Source organism: Sus scrofa, chromosome 13 (genome assembly GCF_054392235.1).
Source record: "Sus scrofa isolate SSC_HxYL_T2T_F1_AM1 chromosome 13, Sscrofa_HxYL_maternal_Yorkshire_Landrace_v2.0, whole genome shotgun sequence".
Classification (NCBI taxonomy): Eukaryota; Metazoa; Chordata; class Mammalia; order Artiodactyla; family Suidae; genus Sus; species Sus scrofa.
The window spans coordinates 37568782-37591071 of record NC_139395.1 but is presented as its reverse complement, the minus strand read 5'-3'; the positions used below and the strand labels follow the sequence as shown (position 1 = coordinate 37591071).

The window sequence follows — 22290 nt, the reverse complement described above, 5'->3', positions numbered from 1 at the left end:
AGGATACAGAAGGCTCAGTCTTTGGAATGTCCCAGACTAGCCCTCCAGCCTGAGGCCCACTCCCCCCCCAAGGTGGACCTACTGAATGACCCATCCAGACCTGAAAACCCACTCGCTACACCTTGTGCAGACCACAGACTTTTATTTAAGTGACCCAGGAGTCTCTGAGTGGGGAGGGCCAGGAGGTTCTGCCGAGAGTGTCAGGTATGGGTGGGGGAGGTACCCTCAGGGGTCTTGGCTGTGTGGGTGGCACAGACAGGGGTAGGGCCTGGGTTCAGAAGAAGCCAAACTGCTTCTTCTCCTGCTGCTGCCTCCACTTGGCCATGCTGTAGAACTCCTCCTTGGACTTCCCAAAGATATCTTGGAAGTCCGAATCTGAGAGATAGGACTGGGGTCGGGGGGTGGGGGAGGAGTGGGTGCAGAGATTTCAACTGAGCCCAGAGATGTCATCCTCTCCCACATCTCCCCGCCCATCACCCCCTCTGGGACACACATCTCCCTGGGCCCCCTGCCCGTTGCCTACTATCGGTGGCTCATGCCCCAGGTGCCTCCAGCTCAGCCTCAGATCACTAGTTCTGGGGCAGTGAGTGGCAGGGGGTCTCAGGCACCCACCTCCTTGTGGGCCGGGTCCACCCCCTCTGGCAGGTCCTCGGCGGCCTGGTGCATCAGCTGCTCGCGGGGCAGACCCCCGTTGCTCACGGCTCTGGGGCTGCCATGGTAGCTGCTGGTGCTGCTGGTGCTCCTGCTGCTGCCCCCCACCTTGGGGCCCAGCTCCAGCTTGTTCTCAGAGCTGTTCTCAGAGCCCCTGAGGGCCCACAGGCCTGGCCTACCGGTGCTGGGACATTTGGACAGCTGGAAGTTGCTGACATCCTGTCAGGAGAGGGGACTCAGCTGGGGAAGATGGGCTCCCATGGGCTCCTTTCCTGGACCACGCCAGCCAAGCCCGGACCCCCAGGAGGACCCAGTACTCACTGCTGTTATCTTCGAGATGGTAGATACGGCTCCCAGGCTGCCCTCTACCACCTCCTCATAGGACTGGTTGTTCTGAGGGCAAGAATCAGGGTAGGGGAGGAGGGAGCGGCACCAAGGGGCCCAGGTTCCCCCCACAGGCTGGTGGTCTTTGGGCAGGGCAATTGGCTCCCCTCAGTCTGCCAGGGCAGACTGCTGGATTAGGGAGGGGATGGGGGGTTCAGGCCTCACTCACGGTCCACTTGTAGGGGTCCCAGGTGCGGAACCATCCAGTGAAGATGGGAGGCTCGTGGCCCTGCTTGACCAGCACGATGGGCGTGGCCGGGCTCCTCCCTGCTGGGTGTGTCTTCAGGTACTTTTGGCCCCAGGACACTGCCTCCTGCTTCCACTGGCTAGCAGCTGCCCCCAGCCACAGGAAGATCTGGGCCACAGACAGGGTCTTGCCTTGAGCGGTTGGACCTGACCACTTCCCTCCCCGCCCTGTCCATGTGGTGGTCTCAGAACCACCCCCACACATCCCAGCCAACCAGACACACCCAGCAGGCTGGCTGCACACCCGCACACCCATAAATGTGCCAGAAGGTCACAGGCATGCAGGTGTTTGGTCAATCCATGAGTATTTACTAAGCACTGATGATCATGTGCCAGGCACTGTTCTAGGTACTGGGGACTCAATCATGAAAAAGACGAAAATCCCCGCCCTTATAGAGCTTTCATGTTACTGGTGGAGATACGAAAATAAGTAAAACTATGTAGCATATCAGATGAGAAAAATAGGGCAGAGAAAGAAGAAAAGTGTGGTGGGGAGTGGGTTTTTTTCAATTTTTTAGGGCCACACCCACAGCAGTTCCCAGGCTAGGGGTCTAATCAGAGCTGCAGCTGCCAGCCTACACCACAGCCACAGCAACACAGGATCCAAGCTGTGTCTGTGACCTACACTGCAGCTTGCAGCAACACCAGATCCTTAACTCACAAGCGAGATCAGGGAACGAACCCACATCCTCATGGATACTAGTTGGGTTTGAAACCCACTGAGCCACAATAGGAACTCCCTGTCCCTATTTATAATTTAAATTAAAAAATTTTTTTTTAATTTAACTGACTTTTTTTTGCAGCCACACCTGCAACAGACAGGAGTTCCTGGGCTAGGGGTCAAATTGGAGCCACAGCTGCAGACCTATGCCACAGCCACAGCCACAGCCACAGCCACAGCAGATCTGAGCCACATCTGCAACCTACACCGCAATCTGCAGCAATGCCAGGTCCAAAACCCACATGTTCTTGGACACTATGTCAGGTTTTTAATCCACTGAGCCACAATGGGACCTCCGGGTACTGTCATTTTAAATTAGAGTCAGGGAGAGCCTTACTGAAAAGATGACATCTGAGTCAAGATCTGAGGGAGGAGGGGGTATGACTCACGTGTATGTCTCAAAGGAAAGTGTTCTGAACAGAGGAAATACGTGGTGCAAAGGCCCTGAACATGCCAGGCGGCCACGGTGGCTGGAGTGGGGTGAGCGGGGAGAAGGATTAGGGCCGCTGGTCACAGGGCTGGAGGGAGGGTTTGGTTCAACTCTGTGTGAGATGGGAGCCTGAAGGCCTCCTGGCCACATTCACACAGAGTCCCCAGCATCTACATGGACACGACGGTCCATCGCCAGCCAGCCAGACAGCAAATCACAGCCACGCACTGTCACCCGCACTCACACACAGCTGCACATAAACCAGTCACACTGGATCACACAGCCAAGCACAGCCTGAAAAACAGAAGTAGCCTGAAACACTACCACATCCAGCCACACGGCAATATGATTAATCACATGAATACGGTCACTCAGGGACTCACACCCGTAGCTGGTCACACAGTCTCTCTCTGACAGTGTCACCAGTTATGGCGCATCTGATCAGTTATAGCCAGTTACTTGCCCGCACAGCCATTAAACACAGCTGCATACACAAAGGCAAATATAGGTACACAGACAAACAAATGACAATGAAAACACAACCAAATCACATCTATGGGATGGAGTTCCCTGGTGGCTCAATGGGTTAAGGATTTGGCATTGTCACAGCTGTGACTTGGGTCACTACTATGGCACAGGTTTGACCCCTGGCCTGGACACTTCTGCATGGCACAGGCGTGGCTAAATAAAATAAAATCTATGGGATGTAGCTAAAGCAGTCCTAAGAGGGAAGATCAGAGGGATAGAGGCCTTCCTCAAAAAACAAGAAAAAACTCAAATAGGAGTTCCCGTTGTGGCGCAGTGGTTAACGAATCCGACTAGGAACCATGAGGTTGCGGGTTCGGTCCCTGCCCTTGCTCAGTGGGTTAACGATCCGGCGTTGCCGTGAGCTGTGGTGTAGGTTGCAGACGCGGCTCGGATCCCACGTTGCTGTGGCTCTGGCGTAGGCCGGTGGCTACAGCTCCGATTCAACCCCTAGCCCGGGAACCTCCATATGCCATGGGAGCGGCCCAAGAAATAGCAACAACAACAACAACAAGAAAACAACAACAACAACAACAACAAAAACAAAAAAAAAACTCAAATAAATAACCTAACCTACCACTTAAAAGAATTAGAAAAAGAACAAGTAAAACCTAACGTTAGCAGAAGGAAGGAAATAATAAAGATCAAGGAGGAAATAAACGAGAGATCAAATGCAGTCACATGGAGGCATCTCTCTCTCACACACAGACACGGTCACTTTACGGCTGCCCACGCAGCACCAACATGTCAGCCACAGGCACTTGCTCAGTCACCTGAGCTCACAAATACCATCATAAAGCAACAGAGTTACAACAAACTACACAAATGGTCACGACGACACTGGTATCCCAGACACACACCCATAGCCTCCCTGGAATACAGAGTCATCGCTGCTTTCATCCATGGTCACACAATCGCCTAGTCACTCAGTATCACAGTGTCACAGACAGACACTCACTCGCAGCCTTATATGCAGTCACATGGGTAGAGACACAAAGTTACACACTCACGCCCAGTTACACAGGTTCAGACACACCCCATTCCCACCCCAGCCAGGCACCCAGGCTGCCACACCTCCTGCCAGGTGTCCAATAACATGACGTCATACTTGTCCAGGTCTTCTTGGCTAAAGAACACCACTTCTGTGAGGACTGGGGGCCCCGTCTGGCAGGAGCACTCAAACAGTCGTGGCTGGAAGTCGGACACATCCTCGGGGAGCCTGGCCAGCATGACACAGGGTGGTGAGGGGGGTAGGGAGAGCTCAGCCTCTGATCAGCCTGGGCCAAGCCAGCCCTCAGTACAGGGGCCCCACCCCAGGGGCTGGGACACAAACCCCTCAGCTTCCCCCATCTCCTGATCCACTCCAGGGATGCCCCACCCCTCTGTGGGCTTCCATGTCCCCCTGTGTCAGTGGGGCAAGCAGGTTAGGTGATCTGCCAGTCACTATGGCACAAGGGCCCCATGAGTTTTCCCAGCAGGGAGGGGATGGCTGGCTCATGGGGAGGGAGGGCCTAGCTGGAGCCCTGCCTCTGCAGGAGGGAGGAGATGCTGGTTCCACCCCTGGCGGGAGCCCAGGAATCCAACCTTAGGCTGAAGGTGGGAGAAGGGAAGCTAGGCTGAGGGGGAGACAGTGGCGCTTAGGAGCAAGTGACCTGGGGAAGTATGGCACATAGCTGGGCTCCACAGACACACAGAGTGGCCAGCACTCCGCTCCCTGTTCCCTTTGAGGCCTCACTCTGCCCTACCCTCTAATACACACCCTTATTCATTTACCCAGCACACATACACACTACTCTTGCACACTCCACACACGCTGTTGACCCGTATATCAAACCACGCCATACTCTGGGGACGGTGGGGTTGGGGCATGGCACTTTGCCCTCTGGCCCTCTGCCAATGGGATGGTCTGTGTCAAGGACCAGGCAGGGAGCATATGTGGCCAGCAGAGGGCGCCACAACCCTGCTATCCAGCATCCTGCTCCAAGTTAGGGGGAAAGAATGGGCTGTGTTCCTGGGCGCCCCATGAGTTGAGGAGTCAAGAGTTCTCAGTTCTAGTCTGGCCTCTCCACCTCCCTGTGTGACCTTTAATTAGTCACCACTCTCTTGAGCCTCAGTCTCCTCTGGGTCAGGACAGCACCCTCCTCCCAGCCTTGTCACCTCTTGTTGCTAGAGTAGGGCGCTGGGCCCCCCAGGGCCTCCCAGAAATGGGGAGGCTCCTGACCCTCCAGCACCATCTCCTGGTTCTTCATGGAGATGACAGTGGCCACCGTCCGTGCCATCTCACGCTGGTCACCGCTGCAGCCCTGGCAGGCAAAGAGGGGCTCAGGCCCTGCAGGGGAAGGGTCCTCACCTCCAGCCCAACATCCCCCACGAATGAGGGTCTGTGGGGAGCTGGGCCTGAGGCACTGGAGGCCCAGGCTCATGACGGGTCATACATGACCAAGGGTCTTCCTTCCTCTCCCTCCTGGCCTCAGTATCCTCAGCAAACCAAGATCACAAAGATCGGGACCCTCCTGGGGTCCAGAGCACAGGAGGGGGACCCCCAGACTTGGAGATCATTCATGGTTTATGCTGAAGATCAGAGGAAACCCTGGCAACCTGGACTATGCCTCCTCTTTTTCCCAAGAGACTTGGGAAGGGACGTGGTCCCTGCATGAGGCAGTAAGGAAGGGAGGCAGCCTGGGCTTGGCCTGGCTCTGACTCGTGGACACCCAGGTCCACCTGTCACTTAGTAACTTCCCCCAGGTTCCAGAGGGGTTGCTGTGGCCTCTCCCCAACCTCCCTCCCAGCCTGAGGCTTGGATTTGACATCATCCTCCAGTGTAGCATGGACCTGTCCCTGGCCTGGCACCACTGCCCTGGGCATGAGTCAAGTGGTCATTGCTGGGGTACCTTCCCAAACCAGAGGTAGCAGAGGCCAGCTGTGACCAGCAGGAAGATGTCATTGGAGTTGAGGGCTGAGGCACGAGCTGGCACCTCCATGGTCTGGGTGTTGCAGCTGTCGGTGCCTTGTATGTGGAAGAGCCTCGTGGCGGACACTGGCTGGCCCTTCCCAATGGGGCCAGCACTCCCCTACAAGAGGACAGGATATAAGGCTGAGGCAAGGGCTCCTGGGGCCACCCCACTCTCCTGGTGGGGAACAAACTTCCTCAGGACCAAGGACTCCCTCTCTGTGTTTGCTTGTCTTTTTAGGGTTGCACCTGCAGCATGTGGAGGCTCCCAGGCTAGCGGTCAAATCGGAGCTGCAGCTGCTGGTCTATGCCACAGCCATAGCAAGGCCAGATCTAAGCCAAGTTTGTGACCGACACCACAGCTCACAGCAATGTCAAATCCTGAACCCACTAGGCAGGGCCAGGGGTCAAACCTTCATCGTAATGGTAACTGGTTGGGTTTGTTACCACGGAGCTAAAACGGGAACTCCAGGACTCCCTCTCTTGAAGCCACCTTTGTTTTCTGGGCCCTCTGAGTGTAGAGGGTGAAGGTTCCCTCAGTCTAGAATAGGGAAATTGGCCTTTTCTAAACAGACCCCTCTGAGGGTTCACCCTTGGAACTCATTCAAGCACCAAGAAGCTGAGGGATGATAAGCTGGGCCCCTGGCCTACAGAGAAGGACACACAGAGGAGCCAGAGAGGCTGTGGCCAGGGAAGCAAGGTGGGACCTACCTGAATGACCACCAGCTGACCCTTGAAGATGGCAAGGAAGTGAGGGGGCTCACTGCCCATGGTCACGTGCTCCTGTACCAGGGCTCCGTGGTACATGATGTCTAGCTCCTCAGCGTTGCTGTTTAGGGCCTTGATCTTGTGCACAGCAGCCTGGAGGCCCTGCGGGCAGGAGTGGTGAGGGCCTGGTGCAGCTCCCAGACCCCATTCTCAGATCCTCAGCTCTGGGGCTTTAGGGTTCCCACCATCTCCCTCAGGCCGGCGCACCTGCCACAAGTATAGGATATACTGGATGAGGCCCATCCTCTGGTACGTGTAGAGGACAAGGTAGCAGCTGCCTGCACACAGCTGCCCATGATGCTTGGGGTCCACGGACTGTCTGCAGGAGTCCTGGATGCACCACACCTGGGGAGCAGGGGACCAACAGGTACAGGTGGTGCCTCCACCCGAACCAGCCCACCTATCCTGGGTCCAGCCAGGAAACTCAGCTTGGCCCCAGCCCTGCACCTACCTCACACTCTGTGCTTCCCTCATGGACCCCGGGACCCAGCACACTCAGGCCAGCCTGCTCTCAGCCAGGACTCTGAGATGGCCTGTGGGACCTATAAGTGGTGAGGACTCCAGAAGCTGCCACGTGCCAGCACAGCCTGACTCCACCAGCCATAGTCTGGGTTAGGGCCAGGCAGGTCTTGCACAGGTGCTCGCTGCTCAGTGCACAGTAGAGGCTGGGTAGAAGCAAGGCCTTGGGGCTCTTGGAAATAATTTTTTTCTATTTTCTTTCTTTCTTTTTTTTTTTTTCTTTTTTTCTTTTTGGGGTTGCACACATGGCATTTGGAAGTTCCCAGGCTGGGTTCAAATTGGAGCTGCAGCTGCAGGTCTATGTCACAGCCACAGCAATGCTAGATCTGAGCCACATCTGCAACCCACACTGTGGCTCATGGCAACACCGGATCCTTAATCCACTGAGGGAGGCCAGGGATCACACCTGCACCCTCGTGGATACTAGCTGGATTTGTTACCACTGAGCCACACAGGAACTCCCAAATTTCCTTTTTTCAAGTGTCACTTAAAAAGCAAAGCCTGTTCAAAGACAAAGGGAAACACTTTGTCACACTTATCAGTGGGATTTCTTGTTCCTGTGTGTAGCCGAGGACGGGCTCTGGAGCCAGGCAGACCCAGTCAAACCACACTGGCAGGAGACCTTTCTGAGCTTCAGTTTTTCCCACCTGTAAAGTGGGGCTAACAACACTCACCTTGACAGGCAAGAGATACCTGGGCTTCTTGTGCTCTCACAGAGCCTGACAGCTCTCTCTGGAAAAGACCAGAGGACCCAGAATCCTGTACTTTGCAGAAGCAGCTGACTCCAACCACACGCCTCTAGTTGTAGCACTAACCTGATGGCCAGGCCTCCTGGCTCCAGCCCTTCCCATGCCTGTCTGTCCCCCAGCCTGCTGGGGGGGGGGGTCCCTCCTGCCTTTGTACTTAGGGTCTGGGTGCAGATCCCTCTATTCTCCTGCTTTGTCCTTTTCTCCACTTTGCTGTCTCTCCTCTTCTCTCTCTCCTGGCTGCCCCTCTGTCTCTCCCTGGGCACCCCACTTCTCTCTGATCCCTTTTCTCCTCTCCCTGTGCCCTTAACTCTCCATTCTCTGCACCCCACCTCCCCCCCATTCTGTCCCTCCTTTTTTTTTTTTTTTTTTTTTTGCCTTTTAGGGCCACACCCACAGCATATGGAGGTTCCCAGGCTAGAGGTCGAATTGGAGTTGTAGCCGCCAGCCACAGCCACAGCCACAGCAACATAGGATCTGAGCCGTGTCTGCAACCTACACCATAGCTCACGGCAACACTGGATCCTTAACCCACTGAGCGAGGCCAGGGATTGAATCCGTGTCCTCATGGATCCTAGTTGGGTTCGTTAACCACTGAGCCACAAAGGGAACTCCCTGTCTCTCCTCTGTCGTTCTCAGTCTCCACTGTCTCTCCCTGACCCCCCTCCCTATTCCTCTCTTACCCTGGCCCTCCTCATCTCAGTCTCTCCCCACTCACAGCCCCATCAATCCACATGAGGGCAAATGTCACAGGGAATCTTGGAGAAAAAGTATTTCCTCTGACCTTGGCCTACTTTAAGAACTAGCACCCCTCACACAAGCCCAGTTGTCCTGTTCCTATAATGTCACAGAACCCCCATACCAGCATCAGGGTCAGTGGGAGCACAGCTTTTACCCCCACTTTATAGATAAAAAAACAGAGGCCCAAAGGAATTAAAGGCCATTCCCAGGGGTGAGCCAATAAGTCAAGATACAACTCTGCCCTGTACAGAGCCAGCAAATGGCCCCCAATCCCTGCATCTCCCAGACACTGCTCTGAGACCAGGTGGGTGGCTGACTGTGTGACTGTGTGTTGGGGGTGGGGTGTGTGGGGTGTGTGGGCCTGTGATCACATGTGATGTAGAGTTTGTACAGTGATATGTTTGCAATTATGCTGTTATTAAGTACAATTACAAGGTGTGAGTGTGTGTGTCTACATTATAATATGTATGGTTGTGTCATACACATGACAAAAGGGCACCATTCATCGTTTGAACATTACTGTGCTGGGTGCCATGAGTGCTACCGAGCAGGCAGCCATGGCTGTGTGTGACTGTAGCTGCGACATGTATAAGCTGGCTGGGGGAGGGTGTGTTTATACGCACACAAGCCCCCAGGTGCCCCTAATTTTGTGTAGATGTGCACCTGGGTGTACCTGGGTCACTTTAGCCGCAATGCGGTTCACCTGAAGTCACAGTCTGCACCTGTGCGCCCATCATCCCTCAGCCAGGCCAGTGTCCCTTACCTCCACCTTCCCAGAGCCATCATCCACCATTCTGAGCTGGGCCGCTAGCTCAGGCTGGCTGTGCAGCTTGCCCACGTCCAGCTTTACCTGAAGCAATTTACCTGAAGGTGAAACAGGGTGTCACTGCCCTGCCCCTCCAGTCACGCCCCCTCACCCCTCGCGCGCCAGCCAGGCCCCGCCCCCTCCGGTCCCACTCCGCCCACGACTCAGAAAGCTCCGCCCCGCCCCCAGCCACGCCCCCTCGTGCCTCGGTGGTTCTTGTTCCCGCGCTGCTCTCCAGACCACGACTGGAATAGCTGCTTAAACGCAGCTGACTCAGCGCCGTCGTCCACCACCTCCACGTTGGTGTGGCTCGGGTAGCCTTTGGCCTGGATGAAGCCCTGTGGTAGGGGCTCTGTCAGGCGTGCGGCCCGAGGGCCCACTGCTCCGCTCCACCCGCGGGACCAGCCGGGCCCTGAGCAGAGTTAATTAATCAAGCTCGTGACCCGCTTACGGAGCTGGCACCAGCATTACCGACTTCTCCGAGGTCCCTGAGGACAGGCGGGGTCCCCTTAGTCCGGGCCCCCGAAGGGCCGGCTATGGCAAGCTGTGTCTCCTCCCTCAGACAGGGCGGCCAAATCTCCAAGCTGAGACCCCACGGCAGGGTTATGTCCTCCTCCATCAGACAGGATTCCCAGGGCAGGATGTATCTCCCCCGCCCCCTTGCCCCAGGGTGGGCTACCTTTCTCTTTAGACCCCAGGACATGGATGTCTCCCAGCTTAGACTGCATGGTGGGGCCATTTCCTCCCTCAGACCCCAGGCAGGGCTGCCTCCCCATTCAAACCCCAGGGCAGCGCTATGTCCCTCTGAGACAAGGCTCCACAGCCTCACCAGGGCCCGGCTGAAGGCAGCTTTTTTCTCCTGAAGGCTGGACATGTGTCCCTGCCACACATAGATCTTGAAGCCACCTTGGTCCAGGATGTAGCAGTCCTGGGAGCAAAAGAGGGACTGGTCAGTAGGTGATCCAGACTGAGCTGGGGCTGTGGGATGGGTAGGGAGGGATATGGTGGCTGGGGCCAGGCCTGCCTCACCTCCTTCTGAAGTAGGTCTTGGGTCAGTGGGCAGGTCGCCAACTCCTGGAACACCAGGTCCTTGCCCTTCTCGTAGACACTAGGGGAAAGGCATCCATTTGGGGAGTTCAACTCTTCCCTGGCCTGGTGCCAATCCAGCTACCACCACCACCCCCAACCTTCCACCCAGAGGCAGAAGGCATGGGGGCTGGAACCCTGAATTGAGGTCTTCACTGCAGCCTTGCCCTGGAGTCTAGGCAACTCTCTGGTTCTCTTGGGGCCTCGCTTGCTCTGCTTATACAATGGGTTTCTCAGAAAGGCAGCCATGCAAGAGAACAGGCTGGGCCCAAAGTACCACACGGCTTGCCCCAGAAACACCCAAGATGTTTCTAGAGGGCTTCCTAGAGACACCATGTTATTGCATAATGATGATGGACCTCCATGCCTGGGCTATCCCACCCACCTCACCCACTCCCAAGGTCTGCTCACTGGTAGAGACGGACACTGGCCTTCTGCAGCTCGTTGATACTCTTGCTGGGCATGGCGGCACGCAGGTTGCCCACTCTGCGACCCAGCACAGCTTCCATGATCTGCATGAGCTCAGGGGCTTCAACCTCATCGTCCACTATGCCAATCTGTGCACGACCACCACGCTCCCTGTCCTTGAGGCTGCGGGTCAGGGCCAGGCCCTGCGGGAGAGGACATGGCAGTCGGGGAACTCCCCAGCATGTTCCCTTTACCTCTTAGGCAGTCCTTCTAGATCCTTCTTGTCACTGCTCAGCTCCCAAAGACCGGGGGCAAGGGAGGTATCCCCTTATCCTGGCATCCAGGGGTACCACCAGTGGGGGATCTGGACTCAGCTTATAGGTGCTTCTCAGCTTCTAAGGTGGAGAGCCAAGCTTGCCTCTTTGGGTAACTGGAGGGCGGACAGTTGGAGGACCCCTCTCCCCCAAGTCCTGCATCCCTTGGTCCCGGGGAAGATACTGACTCGCGCTTTCTCAGCAGTGCTGGTCTTGGGCCCATTCCACTGGATCATCATATTGCCCAGGTCTAGCAGGAAGATGTCATCCTTATTAAAGCTGTTCCAGGAGAGCTCCACCTTTCAGAGCAGGGGGGAGGGTGTCAAGGAGGGAGACAGAGTGTCATACCACCTACACCCAGGTGGAGGGGCACTGCAGTCTGTCCCTGCTTATGTGAGCATGGCTCCCGTGTATTACTTGTGTGCAGGAAGCTGTGTGTAACTGGGTGAAAGTGTGAGTGTAACACTGCTCTGATGGTGTGCAAGTACACATCTGTGTAACCACGTGAGACCCTGAAGGTCATTCTCTGGGTGTGACTGGGTGCATCTCTGGGCATGTGTGACTATAGGTAATGCTGTATTTCACAGGGTGTCTGTGACTCTGACACTTCTCACTCGATGCACAGGTGTACATGGATACAGTGGGGCACAGGTATCAGTTTATTCACGTGTGTAGATGTGTGTACATGTGCATCCAGTGTGAATAAACATGTGAGACCCTGGATGACAGTGCATGTGTGCCTGGGGACAGTGTATTATCTGGGGATAAGGGCAATTATCCCAACAGACACTTTTGAGAGTAAAAGTGGAGGCTGGGGCTCTGAACAATTATGCCAGGATATCAAGCAAAACCTGGGGCTGCATGGTGGCTCTGCAGGCTCTGGGATGTGTGGTCACTGAATCTGTGGGTGACACTGTGTGAGCCTGGGTGGGATTACTTGTGAGTCACAGAGCTGCCACACACCATGCAGACAGTAATGTGCACCACCCAGGGGTCACCATTAGCATCAGAGGCAGTAAACTTTTTTTTTTGGTCTTTTGTCTTTTTAGGGCCACACCCATGTCATACGGAGGTTTCCAGGCTAGGGGTTGAATCAGAGCTTTAACTGCTAGCCTATACCACAGCTGCAGCCACACCAGATCCTTAACCCATTCAGCAAGGCCAGGGATCGAACCCATGACTGCATGGATATTGGTCAGGTTTGTTAACATCTCAGCCACAACGGGAACCCTAAGATCAGTATAAATATATACATTTTGCCACGCTTGTGGCATTCAAAAGTTCCAAGGCCAGGAAGCGATGTGCCACAGCAGTGACAACCCAGATCCTTAATACACTGAGCCACCAGGGAATGCTGCAAGATCAGAGTAGCCCCAGGCGCAACAGTGGAGAAGCTGTGTGTGCCTATGGGTGACAGTGACAATGTGTGAGAGACTGGGGCTGTGCACCACCCCCCCCAAATCATGCCGCTTCCCACGGTGCTGCTTACAAGGCCATCCACGTGCATTATCCTGTGTGCCTCACCTCCCTAGTTCTCAACACGCCCATGAGACAGATGATGAAACAGAGGGTCAGAGGAACCCTGGCAGGGGTAGAGCTGGAAGCCTGCCTCTGCCTTCTCTCTTCCTCATTAGGATGGGCCATTGCGGAATGTGGTCCCCCTCCCCTCACTACCCTCTACACTTCCCTATACCCCAGGACCTACAGTCTAGCTGAATCCAAGGTCAAGGGGCACTCCTAGCAGCTCACCTCGGTGGCCGACACGGGCTTCCTCCCTCTGATGCACAGCAGTCGCTGGATGTTGTACACATTGGTCTCCACATGCTTGCGGCCAGAGGCCAAGCCTCCCTTCCTGTAGCTGAGGAGAGCATGGGGTGCCCTGTGAGATCATATGCTGCCGCATGCAATGGTAAGTGCAGATGTGAACACGTGTGTAGGCATGTGGACATATATGGGGTGGCCTGTTTTCTGCATATGCGTGTAAATATGTGTGCATATGTCTATACTATATACATGTATTAATTTCAACAGAAATAACTGAATATGGACAATTCCCTAGGACTTAATCTAATCTACTGCAATTATTTTTTTTTAATTTTATTGGAGTATAGTTGACTTACAATGTTGTATTCATTTTAGGTGTACAGCGAAGTGATTCAGTTACACATATATATATACTCCATTATTTTTTCCCATATAGGTTATTACAGCATATTGAATAGATTTCCCTGTTGCAGCAATTAATTTAATAAATATTTGAAACAAATTTGTTTACATATTTACAGCAAAAGACATGTTTCTACTGAGCACAGTAGGATAAAAGCAAACTCAAAACAACATTGGTGTTTCTTTCTGGGTATAAATCCAAAAGAAATGAACCATGAATGTCCATGCAAAAACTTGTACGCCGTGATGAATAGTGAGCAACCTTATGGCAGTAATCATTTCACCATCCATGCAAGTCAAACGGTTATGCTGTACACCTTAAACTCATACAGTGCTATATGTCAATTATATCTCAATAAAACTGGGGGGGGAACCCAAAACTTGTATACGAATGTTAATAACAGTATTATCCGTAACAGCTAAAAAGTGGAAACAACCCAAATGTCCATTAGGTGATGAATACATAAATAAAATGTGGTCTGTCCATACACAGTGTGGTATAATTCCAATAAAAATGAAATATCCAGAAGAGGCAAATCTATACAGACTGGGGGAAGGGAGTGTTGGGGGAGCTGGGGAATGCTGCTAAAGGGCACCGGGTTTCTTTTTGGGGTGATGAAAATGTTCTAAAATTGTGGCAATGGTCACACAGGTCTGTGAACATACTAAAAAAAACACTGAACTGTATACTTGAAATGGGTGGGCTGTACAGTATAATTTGTACTGTCAATAAATTGCTACCCCTTCCCTCCCCAAAGAAAACACCGCACACACTGTGATGGTGCTGAGGGTGACCACTGTCCCAGGGTGCCAGCCCGCCCACCGCTCCTTCCCCTCCCGCCCCTCACTCACATGATTCCGGGGCGGAAGTAGCTGCGGAAACAGGCCGACTCATGGCCCTGCACCTCGCGGTGCTGCACGGTGGCGCCACCCAGCGCCTCCTGGAGGTGTTGGATGAAGGAGTCGGCCGCGGCCAGCGCCTCAGGGTCCGCCAGCTTCCCGACCCAGTAGTGCAGGTCTTTGGTCGCCCCCTGTGCGGCCTCCTGGGGGACCTAGGGCCCAGGTGTTTGTCTGTGTCTGGGTGTGTGCTGGGAGGCTGAGGGATGGGGTGGGGCCCGAGGGATGAGGCGGGGTGGACATTGAGGTGAGGCTGTACCTTGGTCAGGTGCTTCCATGGACGGGAGATGGAGGATGGGGTGGGGAGGGAGAAGAGGCCTCAACAGCAGCAGCCCCCTCGCGGGCTCCCAGCCCACCTCTTCCCAGGAGATCTCTGTCTGCACCATCAACCCCCCTCCCCGCAACTGGGCCATGCCCCGCCCCCTTGGAGCCGCCTCAAGTGCTCACGCGCAGGACGATGTAGCAGTGTTCCTCGAAGAAGTTCCCATAAGCCTTCTCGGGGACCGGCACCATCTTCAGGTTCTGGGAGAGAAGGGTGCCTGGCAACAACTTGGGAATGCCCCTCCCCCCTCAACCACGACCCTTGGGGTGAGGTGGGGGAGGGAGCTGGAGTCGGGGGCCCAAGAAGCCTAGTCACTGGGACACACACACTCTCTGTGGTAGCAGCTCTTGTTTGGCCGTGTGCTCACCTCGATGATCCATATGTGGAGGTCCCTCTGGTTCTTGATGGCCGAGAGGCCCTTGAGGGTGTCCATCCTAGGTCGAGAGGGAGTGAGCGAGGAAACAAGAACCAGAGTCCTCAGGCCTCGGCCACCTGTGCTCTGGGCTCCAAGCCAGAGCCCTCCCCACCCACAGCTCTCCAAAGCCCCTTCATCATAGCCTGTGTCTTTCATGAGGAAGGCTACATAAACACAAGAGCTGGCAAACCAGGACAAGTATTGCAGACATTAGCTCAGAAGCTTTGCAAACAGGTACCTGGCTTCTTTTCTGTTTGTGCTCTTGAAACAGAGCTGAGCTCTGTGGGCACTGATAGGCTTTGAGTCTATGGACAACCTCTGCAAACAGCCAGGGAGTTCGAAATAGGCTTTGCAGACACAGGATCTGCAGCCAGGGATAGTCCCTATAGATGGTGATAGACTATGCAGGCAGGCAAAGGCTCTTCTAGTAACAACAGAGGCTGCAGGTAGGGACAGAGTCTGCAAATGGGGACAGGCTCTTGAAGTGAGACAGAATCCTGTAGACAAAGACAGTCTCTGTACCCAAGGCAAATTGGCATGGGTCTTCCAGACAGTTAAGGAAATGGCTGTGCAAAGAGTCATAGCACCTGCAGGGAGGGATAGGCTATACAGGTAGAAAAGGGTCTGAATGCAATCACAGGCTCTGCCAACAGGGACAGCTTCCTCAGACCCAAGAGAGGGATGCAATGGGCACAGTTTCTGACAAAGATGAGTTCCACTGACAGGGACCACCTTTGTAAGGACAACCTCCACAAAGAGGAGGGAAAGGGAAATTCAGACAGGCTGGGCAAACAAGCAAAGGTTGTGAACACTGAGAAAGGCTCTACAAACAGTCCCAGGTCCTGCAGGTATGGAGGGGCTGTGCAGAACTGGGAAAAGCTTTGCAAATATGGCTGGGGACAGACCCTTAAGACAGGGACTCTTTGTATAAGGGGCCATCTCCGAAGATATGGACAGGCACATTGATAGGCAAGGCTCTGTAAACAAGCACAGAATCCCCACTTTGAGAAATGCTTCCAAGACAAAGGCAGGCTCTGAAACAGGCCACAGCTTTCTAGGCATGGTCAGGCTCCACATTCAGGGACAGCCTCAGGAAACCACCTCAAATCCTACATACACGGAGATAGGAACAGGCTGGGCAAGCACTTGTGAGCTCTGCGGAGAGATCCAGGTTCTGCAAAGGGCATGGTTCTGTAGACGAAGCCTCTGTAGATGGAGACTTTACAGATAGGGAGAGGTTTCGGAGACCACACAGACTCTGAAAACAGACAGCCTCTGTTAATGTGACAATGTCTTCAGAGGGAGCAGGATTTGCTGCAAGAAGCCAGCAAGGGAATCAGTTCTGTGTTCCAACACAGATGCCCTAGACATGGGTAAGATCTTGAAACAGGACTGGGTTCTATAGACAGCCCAAGGTCTGAAAATAGGGACAGGATGAGTTCTGGAAACAGATAGTCTCCGTAAATAGGGACAGTCCACTAACAAGTACACGTGTAATTAGGAAGTGACTGTGCAGACAGGCATGTGCTCTGCCAAAAGGGAAGTGCGCTGTAGAAAGACACAGGTGCTTTCAGACACAGCGACCCCTGGTGGTGAGAAACTTCATAGCAGTAGAGCCTGCAAGCAAAGTTTCTTTCCTGGGAAGTTCAGACAGGCTGTGCAAACAGGCAAAGGCCCTGACAAATCCCGTGGACTGTACAACCAGGGCTCAGGTTCTGCAGACAGAACCAGGCTCTGAAATAGGAAAAGACTCTTTGAACAGGGACACAGTCTAGAGATAGAAGTACTTCCTGCAGAGGAAACAAGTTCTGCTGACAGGGACAGGTACTGTAAACAGACAAAGCTTGGTAAACAGGGACAGAAAAGAGGTGTCCCAGGCAAGGACGCAGGACAAGCTCAGTAGAGAGGGATAGGCCTTGGTGCCAAGCAGCTTCTGCAATAAAAGAATATCTCATCCATGGGGAAATAAGGACAGCCTGTTTAAAAAGATCTCAAAATAGGCTTAGGACAGAAAGAGGCTCTGTAGATGACACAAAGGCTCTGCAAACCCAGGACAGACTCGGCACACATGGACTGTCTCTGAAGATGGTGACGGACTCCACAGTGACTCTAAGTGACAGGTTTAGCTCACTTGAACAGTTTGGGTAAATCAGGCCAAAATACACTCAAATTCTTGAAACAGAGCTGAATGCTTAATAAACACAGCCACTGGCTCTACAAACAGCAACTTGGCTGTGCTCCATAGTTCTGGGTTTGCTCAGGAGAAAGAAGCCTGGAATGAGAGGAGTCTGGGGATCTGGATTTTGTTACAAGTCGGCAGGTGACTCTCAATGACCTGCACCCCTCCCAGGGTTCCTGCACGCCTCCTTCAGGAACCTTTGCATCAGGTCTGGTCATTCCTTCACTCACGGAAGTTCTTTCAACGTGTAACCTAAATCCTGCCAGCTACAATTTTTCTTTTTTGCTGCTGCTTTGCCCAACAGACCCAGGAGTCCTTCCGGAATGTCTCATCCCTCGTGGCCCTTGAGTAGTGTTCCCTTCCCTCCCCACTCCACTCCAGCCATGTCATATCAGCAGGAGGAACACTCTCGACCCTGTCTGACCAAGGGACTTGGGTGGGAGAGGAGATACAGTTACAGAATCAGAGGCATAGCATAACAGGTGTCACCGAGTGGCTTACATTCCTTATGCCTTTGTCCAGGTGGGGCCCAGGCCCCGGTGAGCTCACAGTGGAAACACCCAGCCCTCTCAGAGACGGCCAAGGTGCCCATGGATGTGGGGGGAGAGGTGAGAGGGAGCTTCCCAGAGGAGGAAGGGCAGATGGGGATCCTGCTGGGGCTACAGCTGGCCCCCTGAATCTGTGCTGGAGACCCTGTGTGCTGATGGTCAGGTCTCCCTCACTAGAGCAGAGGAATCTGAGGCCAGGGGCTTGTCCTCAAGTTCCCTGCAGCTGCCTGACACCCAGCAAGATACTCAGCCTGTGACTGCAGGAGTGAAGGTCACATGTGCTCTCACTGCACCCAGAAGAGAGTCACGGTAATGGCCTGTTGCTGTGACAGAGACATGAATGACAGGCAGACGAGTTGACCACCATGTGGTGGTGGTCTCAAGCAACAGGAAACACGATGACATCTAGTGACAGGCATGGTGACATTTGGTGGTGACTGGTAGAAGAAGTGACTTAGTGATAGCGACCAGAGCACAGGCAGGCAGTGACCAGAGGTGCAGACTATAGGCTGTAGGTCATGTTAAGGGTGAAACAGTGACAGAATGACAGGAAGACTGGCTGGCTCAGCACAGGGGTCACCAGGGCCCCCTGAGGGATGGGGAAGTCAGACTGTGGCCAGAAAGCTGGGACTGGGCTGGTTTCACCGGAGGGAAGAGCATCACCCCCAGGGGGCTGGAGGATGCCCGGATACCTAGGGCCAGCCTGCAGATCCAAACTCTCAGGCACCCAGGGCCTGAGGCCACATCCCCATGGAACCGGTGCTTATGGCTTCCAGCTGGTTTCTAGGGGATGGAGAAGGGATGCTCAAAGGGAGGGGGCACTCTCAGCGCCCTCTTTATCCCCCAGGCAGTCCCTTCTTCCTCAGGGACCCCTGCCTCCCCAGAGTGTCCCCTCAGACCGACCAGGCTCTCCCATGGAAGATGTCCCCTTGGGAGCTCCCTTCCATCGCCCTCACTGAGTGGGGAATCCTCACTCCACTGTCTCCTGCTGGAAGCTCCCTTCTTTCCCTGGGGACTCACTTCCTCTCCACCCAGGGCGCCCTTTCCTCCTCTGACACCCCTCTCTCCCAGTGCTCCTTCCTCGTCTGGGTGCCCTTCTGTCCCCAGTGGGTGCCCCCTTTCTCCTCCCATGCATCCTCCCTTCCCAGGGCCCCCCTCCTGACTTCTCCTCCCCCTTTTAGTGCCCCCTTCCTCCAGCAGCACCCTCTCCCCAGGCACCCCCTCTGGTACCCCTTTCTTCCCCCACTGTACCCCTTCTCTCCTCTGGGGCTCCTCCCACCTGGGCACGCCCTTTCTTCTCCAGGCCCCCACCCCCACGCCCGAGTCTCCTCCCAGCTCTGGTGCCCCTTTCTCTCCACCAGGTGTGTAACTTCCTCTTTCAGAGGTACCCGTGAAAGGGCGGACTCTGAGGTTGCCTTTCAGGAGAGCAGGAGGGGTGCTGCCTGCCGGAGTGGGAGGAGGGGGCAGGGCCTGGTCCCCAGGGGTGTGGACTCTGGGAGACGGATACCCCCACCTTGAAGAAAATCCGCCACTTTCTTCCCTGAGGGTCCTTCCGGCCACGGCCTCCCTGCCCCCACCGGTGTTCTCACCTGCCGGGCTGCTCACTGCCTTCTCCAGTTCCGCCGGCTCCTCCGCAACCCTGATCGCAGTGACCCCACGCTGCCTTTGCTGCTGCCGCTGCTGTACACCCCTATTTAGAGCAACCCCTCCCTCCCTTGGTCCCGGAGTCTCCGCCCTGCCTGGGCCTACCTGCTGGAAACTGCTGGGGCCTTCACCCAGCGTGTGGGCAGTGCTGGGCCTGGCACAGAGCCAGGCTCTGCCCAGGGCTCCCCCTCCACTGTAACTCAATCCCTGTTCCCGCCCTGCAGGACACACCCCGGCAGACTGGGCATTTATACTTAAGTCTATCAGTTAGTCAGTCAACAAATATTGACCCAGCTCTTTAAGAGCCAGCAGGGATGGAGGGCTGGACTGGGCCAAGATGTGGGGCGTGGAATCCACTGTGAGGGTTCCTGATCTCTGACCTCCAGAAGGCTCGGGCACCCTAGCAAATGTTAGGAGGAAGCAGGACCAAGGCTGGTGGGGGAGGGGGTGGCAGTCTGGCTCTGTGCCATTGAGGTCATTTCAGAAGGTGGGGGAAGCCAGCCAGAGCTTCCTCCAGCATCTCGGCTGTCCTCCCCACCCCCAATTCGGGCTCGCAGCCAGGCACAGCCCTCTTTAGGGAGCCCTGATACCCATCGTGGGAGAGGCCAGTCCAGCCCTTGCAGGGAAGACGCCTCTCCCACACCTTGGCTGCCCCCTCCTTTCCCTCCTGATTGCCGGGTGGGGGAGGAGCTGGAACTAGAGGCTTCCAAAAACTCAAGGGGCACAGCCCCCCCGACCTCAGGCCACTGGTCTCAGTGGCAGCCATGGTCTAGCCGGAGTGAATGCTCCTTCCAGTGTGGACGCACTGCTCAAACCTGCCCGTTGGCCCCAAGACCCCTTCCCCATATCCAGTTCTCATGCCCACTGCTCCCTATCACTGGGTGGAGGGACGCTAGGAAATCTGAGTCCATCTGTGCCCAGGAGGGCCCACTGCCAGTGTGTGACTGTGTTTAACAGTTACTAGGGTCCCGTGTGTAAGGGAGGCCCATGTCACGTCCCTGGCCAGTCCCTGTTTGTGTCTGACCTCTTGGATGTGAGAGAATGCCTGTTTGAGACTCTGTTTCTGTTTATGGTTTGTGACACTGTGTTTGGCCCTGCCTCTGCCTGCGTGTACCTGCCCCCCTTCTCCTTGTGTCCCCATGCCCAGCACGATCCCGTGTACTCACGTCCCCTTACCTCATCTCAGACTCTCTCTCTGTCCACCCCGGTTGGTCTTTGTTCCCACACCCTCTGGAAATGGTTCTTTCTAAGCCTCCAGAGCCCCCTCGCCAAAGCTGGGGGTTGGCTCCCTGTCCTTACCCCCATTCCTACCAACCAGGGACCCCACGGACCACCCCTTCCTCTTGAAACCACCCACAGCCCAAGTTTTCTTCCCTCAGCACTGGCCATTCTGCTGTCTCCTTTGGGGCCTTTAGATGCCAGCAGGGATAAAACTCAAGGCTTAATCTCTGTCTCCTTTCTATTTCCCTCCCAAGTTCTAGGCCACGGGCTGTAAATACCATAGAAACGCGAGTTGCTCTTCTGACCTCGACCCCTACTCCTCCTAAACCTACCCCAGCCTTCACCTCCTTCACCTAGTCCCATCTCTCCTGGCAGATCTGCCCTCCCACTTATCATCCTCCTCAGGCCTCTCTCAGATGCACCTGCGCAGAGCCTCCCAAATGGCACCAACATCCACTGGTTGCTGGGGGCTCAAACCTGGGAGCCATCTTGGGGTCCTCTCCTACTCACCAGACTGGCCAGCGACTGGTTCATCCCCAAAGCCAGAAGGGTGTTCAGCTACCCCTCCTCCCACTCGGCCACACTCCCACGGATCCCAGCTTGGAGTCAGAAGGGTACTAAACTTAGCTTGCCTCCGCCAGCACATCCCTGGCCATAACCTCCATGTCCCACTGACCTGTATCCACCCCCGCCCTCGTGGCTCACCCTCAACCTCAACCTCGCCTGATGGTGTGTTTTTTCCTCCCCAGGCTTATCTTGGAAGGCCCATTCCGCTCCCCTTCGGTGTTGAGGAAAGCCTCCCCAAGCTCAGAGTGGGAGTGGCGGGCACTGGACGCCAGCCCCGCCCAAGGCTCCGCCCATCCACCCCCTGCTCCCAAGTTCCCTACACTCTGGTTCCCAGGGCTTATCTCAGGGCTTATCCGAGTCCTTCCTAACCAGGTGCTGGACGTTGCCTCTTGTGGTTTCCTGGGCGGACACGCACAGTGCTCCGTGGTCTCTGGGATGAATATACATGTCTGGCAGAATCCTGTATCCCTGTGACAGAGAGAAGAAACGGCAGAGCATTGTCTCACTGGCCTCGGTTTTCCCATCCACAGATGGGAATGAGACCCATTTGCTGGAATTCCCTTCATGGCTCAGCGGTTAATGAACCGGACTAGAGTCCATGAAGATATGAGTTCAATCCCTGGCCTCACTCAGTGGGTTAAGTATCCAGCGTTGCCATGAGCTGTGTGGTAGGTCACAGATGTTGCTCGGATCCTGCGTTGCTGTGCCCTAGGCTGGCAGCCGTAGCTCCATTTTGATCCCTAGCCTGTGAACTTTCATATGCTGCAGATGTGGCCCTAAAAAAAAAAAAAAAAAAAAAAAACAAAAAAAAGACCGATTTCCTGAGATCACCGACCCTGGTGTTTTGTTATCTAAATTAGATAAAGTTCTGAGAGTTGTGAGGTTGTGCCCAAGGCACTACCAGGACTTCTTAGAAGAGCGAGCCCTTAATTTCCCACACAGAGGGCCTGGGCTGAGGGCAATGTTTGAGGATGTCCCAGGGTGAGAAAACTGTCTTGGATATCCTTGCTCTCTTTTGGTCCCTTACCATTCTTCAT

At 54.8% G+C, this 22290-nt stretch overlaps 1 protein-coding gene across 4 annotated transcripts; it reads right to left on the bottom strand.

Moving 5' to 3' along the window:
- Positions 1 to 125: 125 nt before the first annotated feature.
- Positions 126 to 21716, bottom strand: VILL (villin like). 4 transcript variants are annotated; one of them, XM_084987752.1, is made up of 20 exons: positions 21623 to 21716; positions 15047 to 15113; positions 14805 to 14879; positions 14313 to 14512; positions 13044 to 13152; positions 11483 to 11593; positions 10984 to 11183; positions 10516 to 10594; positions 10316 to 10414; positions 9692 to 9824; positions 9445 to 9545; positions 6883 to 7020; positions 6619 to 6777; positions 5849 to 6028; positions 5115 to 5260; positions 4032 to 4176; positions 1205 to 1390; positions 973 to 1044; positions 613 to 870; positions 126 to 388 (listed from the first exon to the last, which is right to left on the bottom strand). In XM_084987752.1, exons 2-20 carry the CDS (start codon positions 15110 to 15112, stop codon positions 275 to 277), a joined length of 2571 nt encoding a protein of 856 aa, XP_084843878.1. In that variant the 5' UTR covers position 15113; positions 21623 to 21716; the 3' UTR covers positions 126 to 274. The 4 variants fall into 4 exon arrangements, 3 of the variants coding, with proteins under 3 accessions (XP_084843878.1, XP_084843877.1, XP_003358416.4); XM_084987751.1 differs by lacking the exon at positions 21623 to 21716 and adding an exon at positions 19571 to 19612; XM_003358368.6 differs by lacking the exon at positions 21623 to 21716 and adding an exon at positions 19411 to 19491.
- Positions 21717 to 22290: the final 574 nt, after the last annotated feature.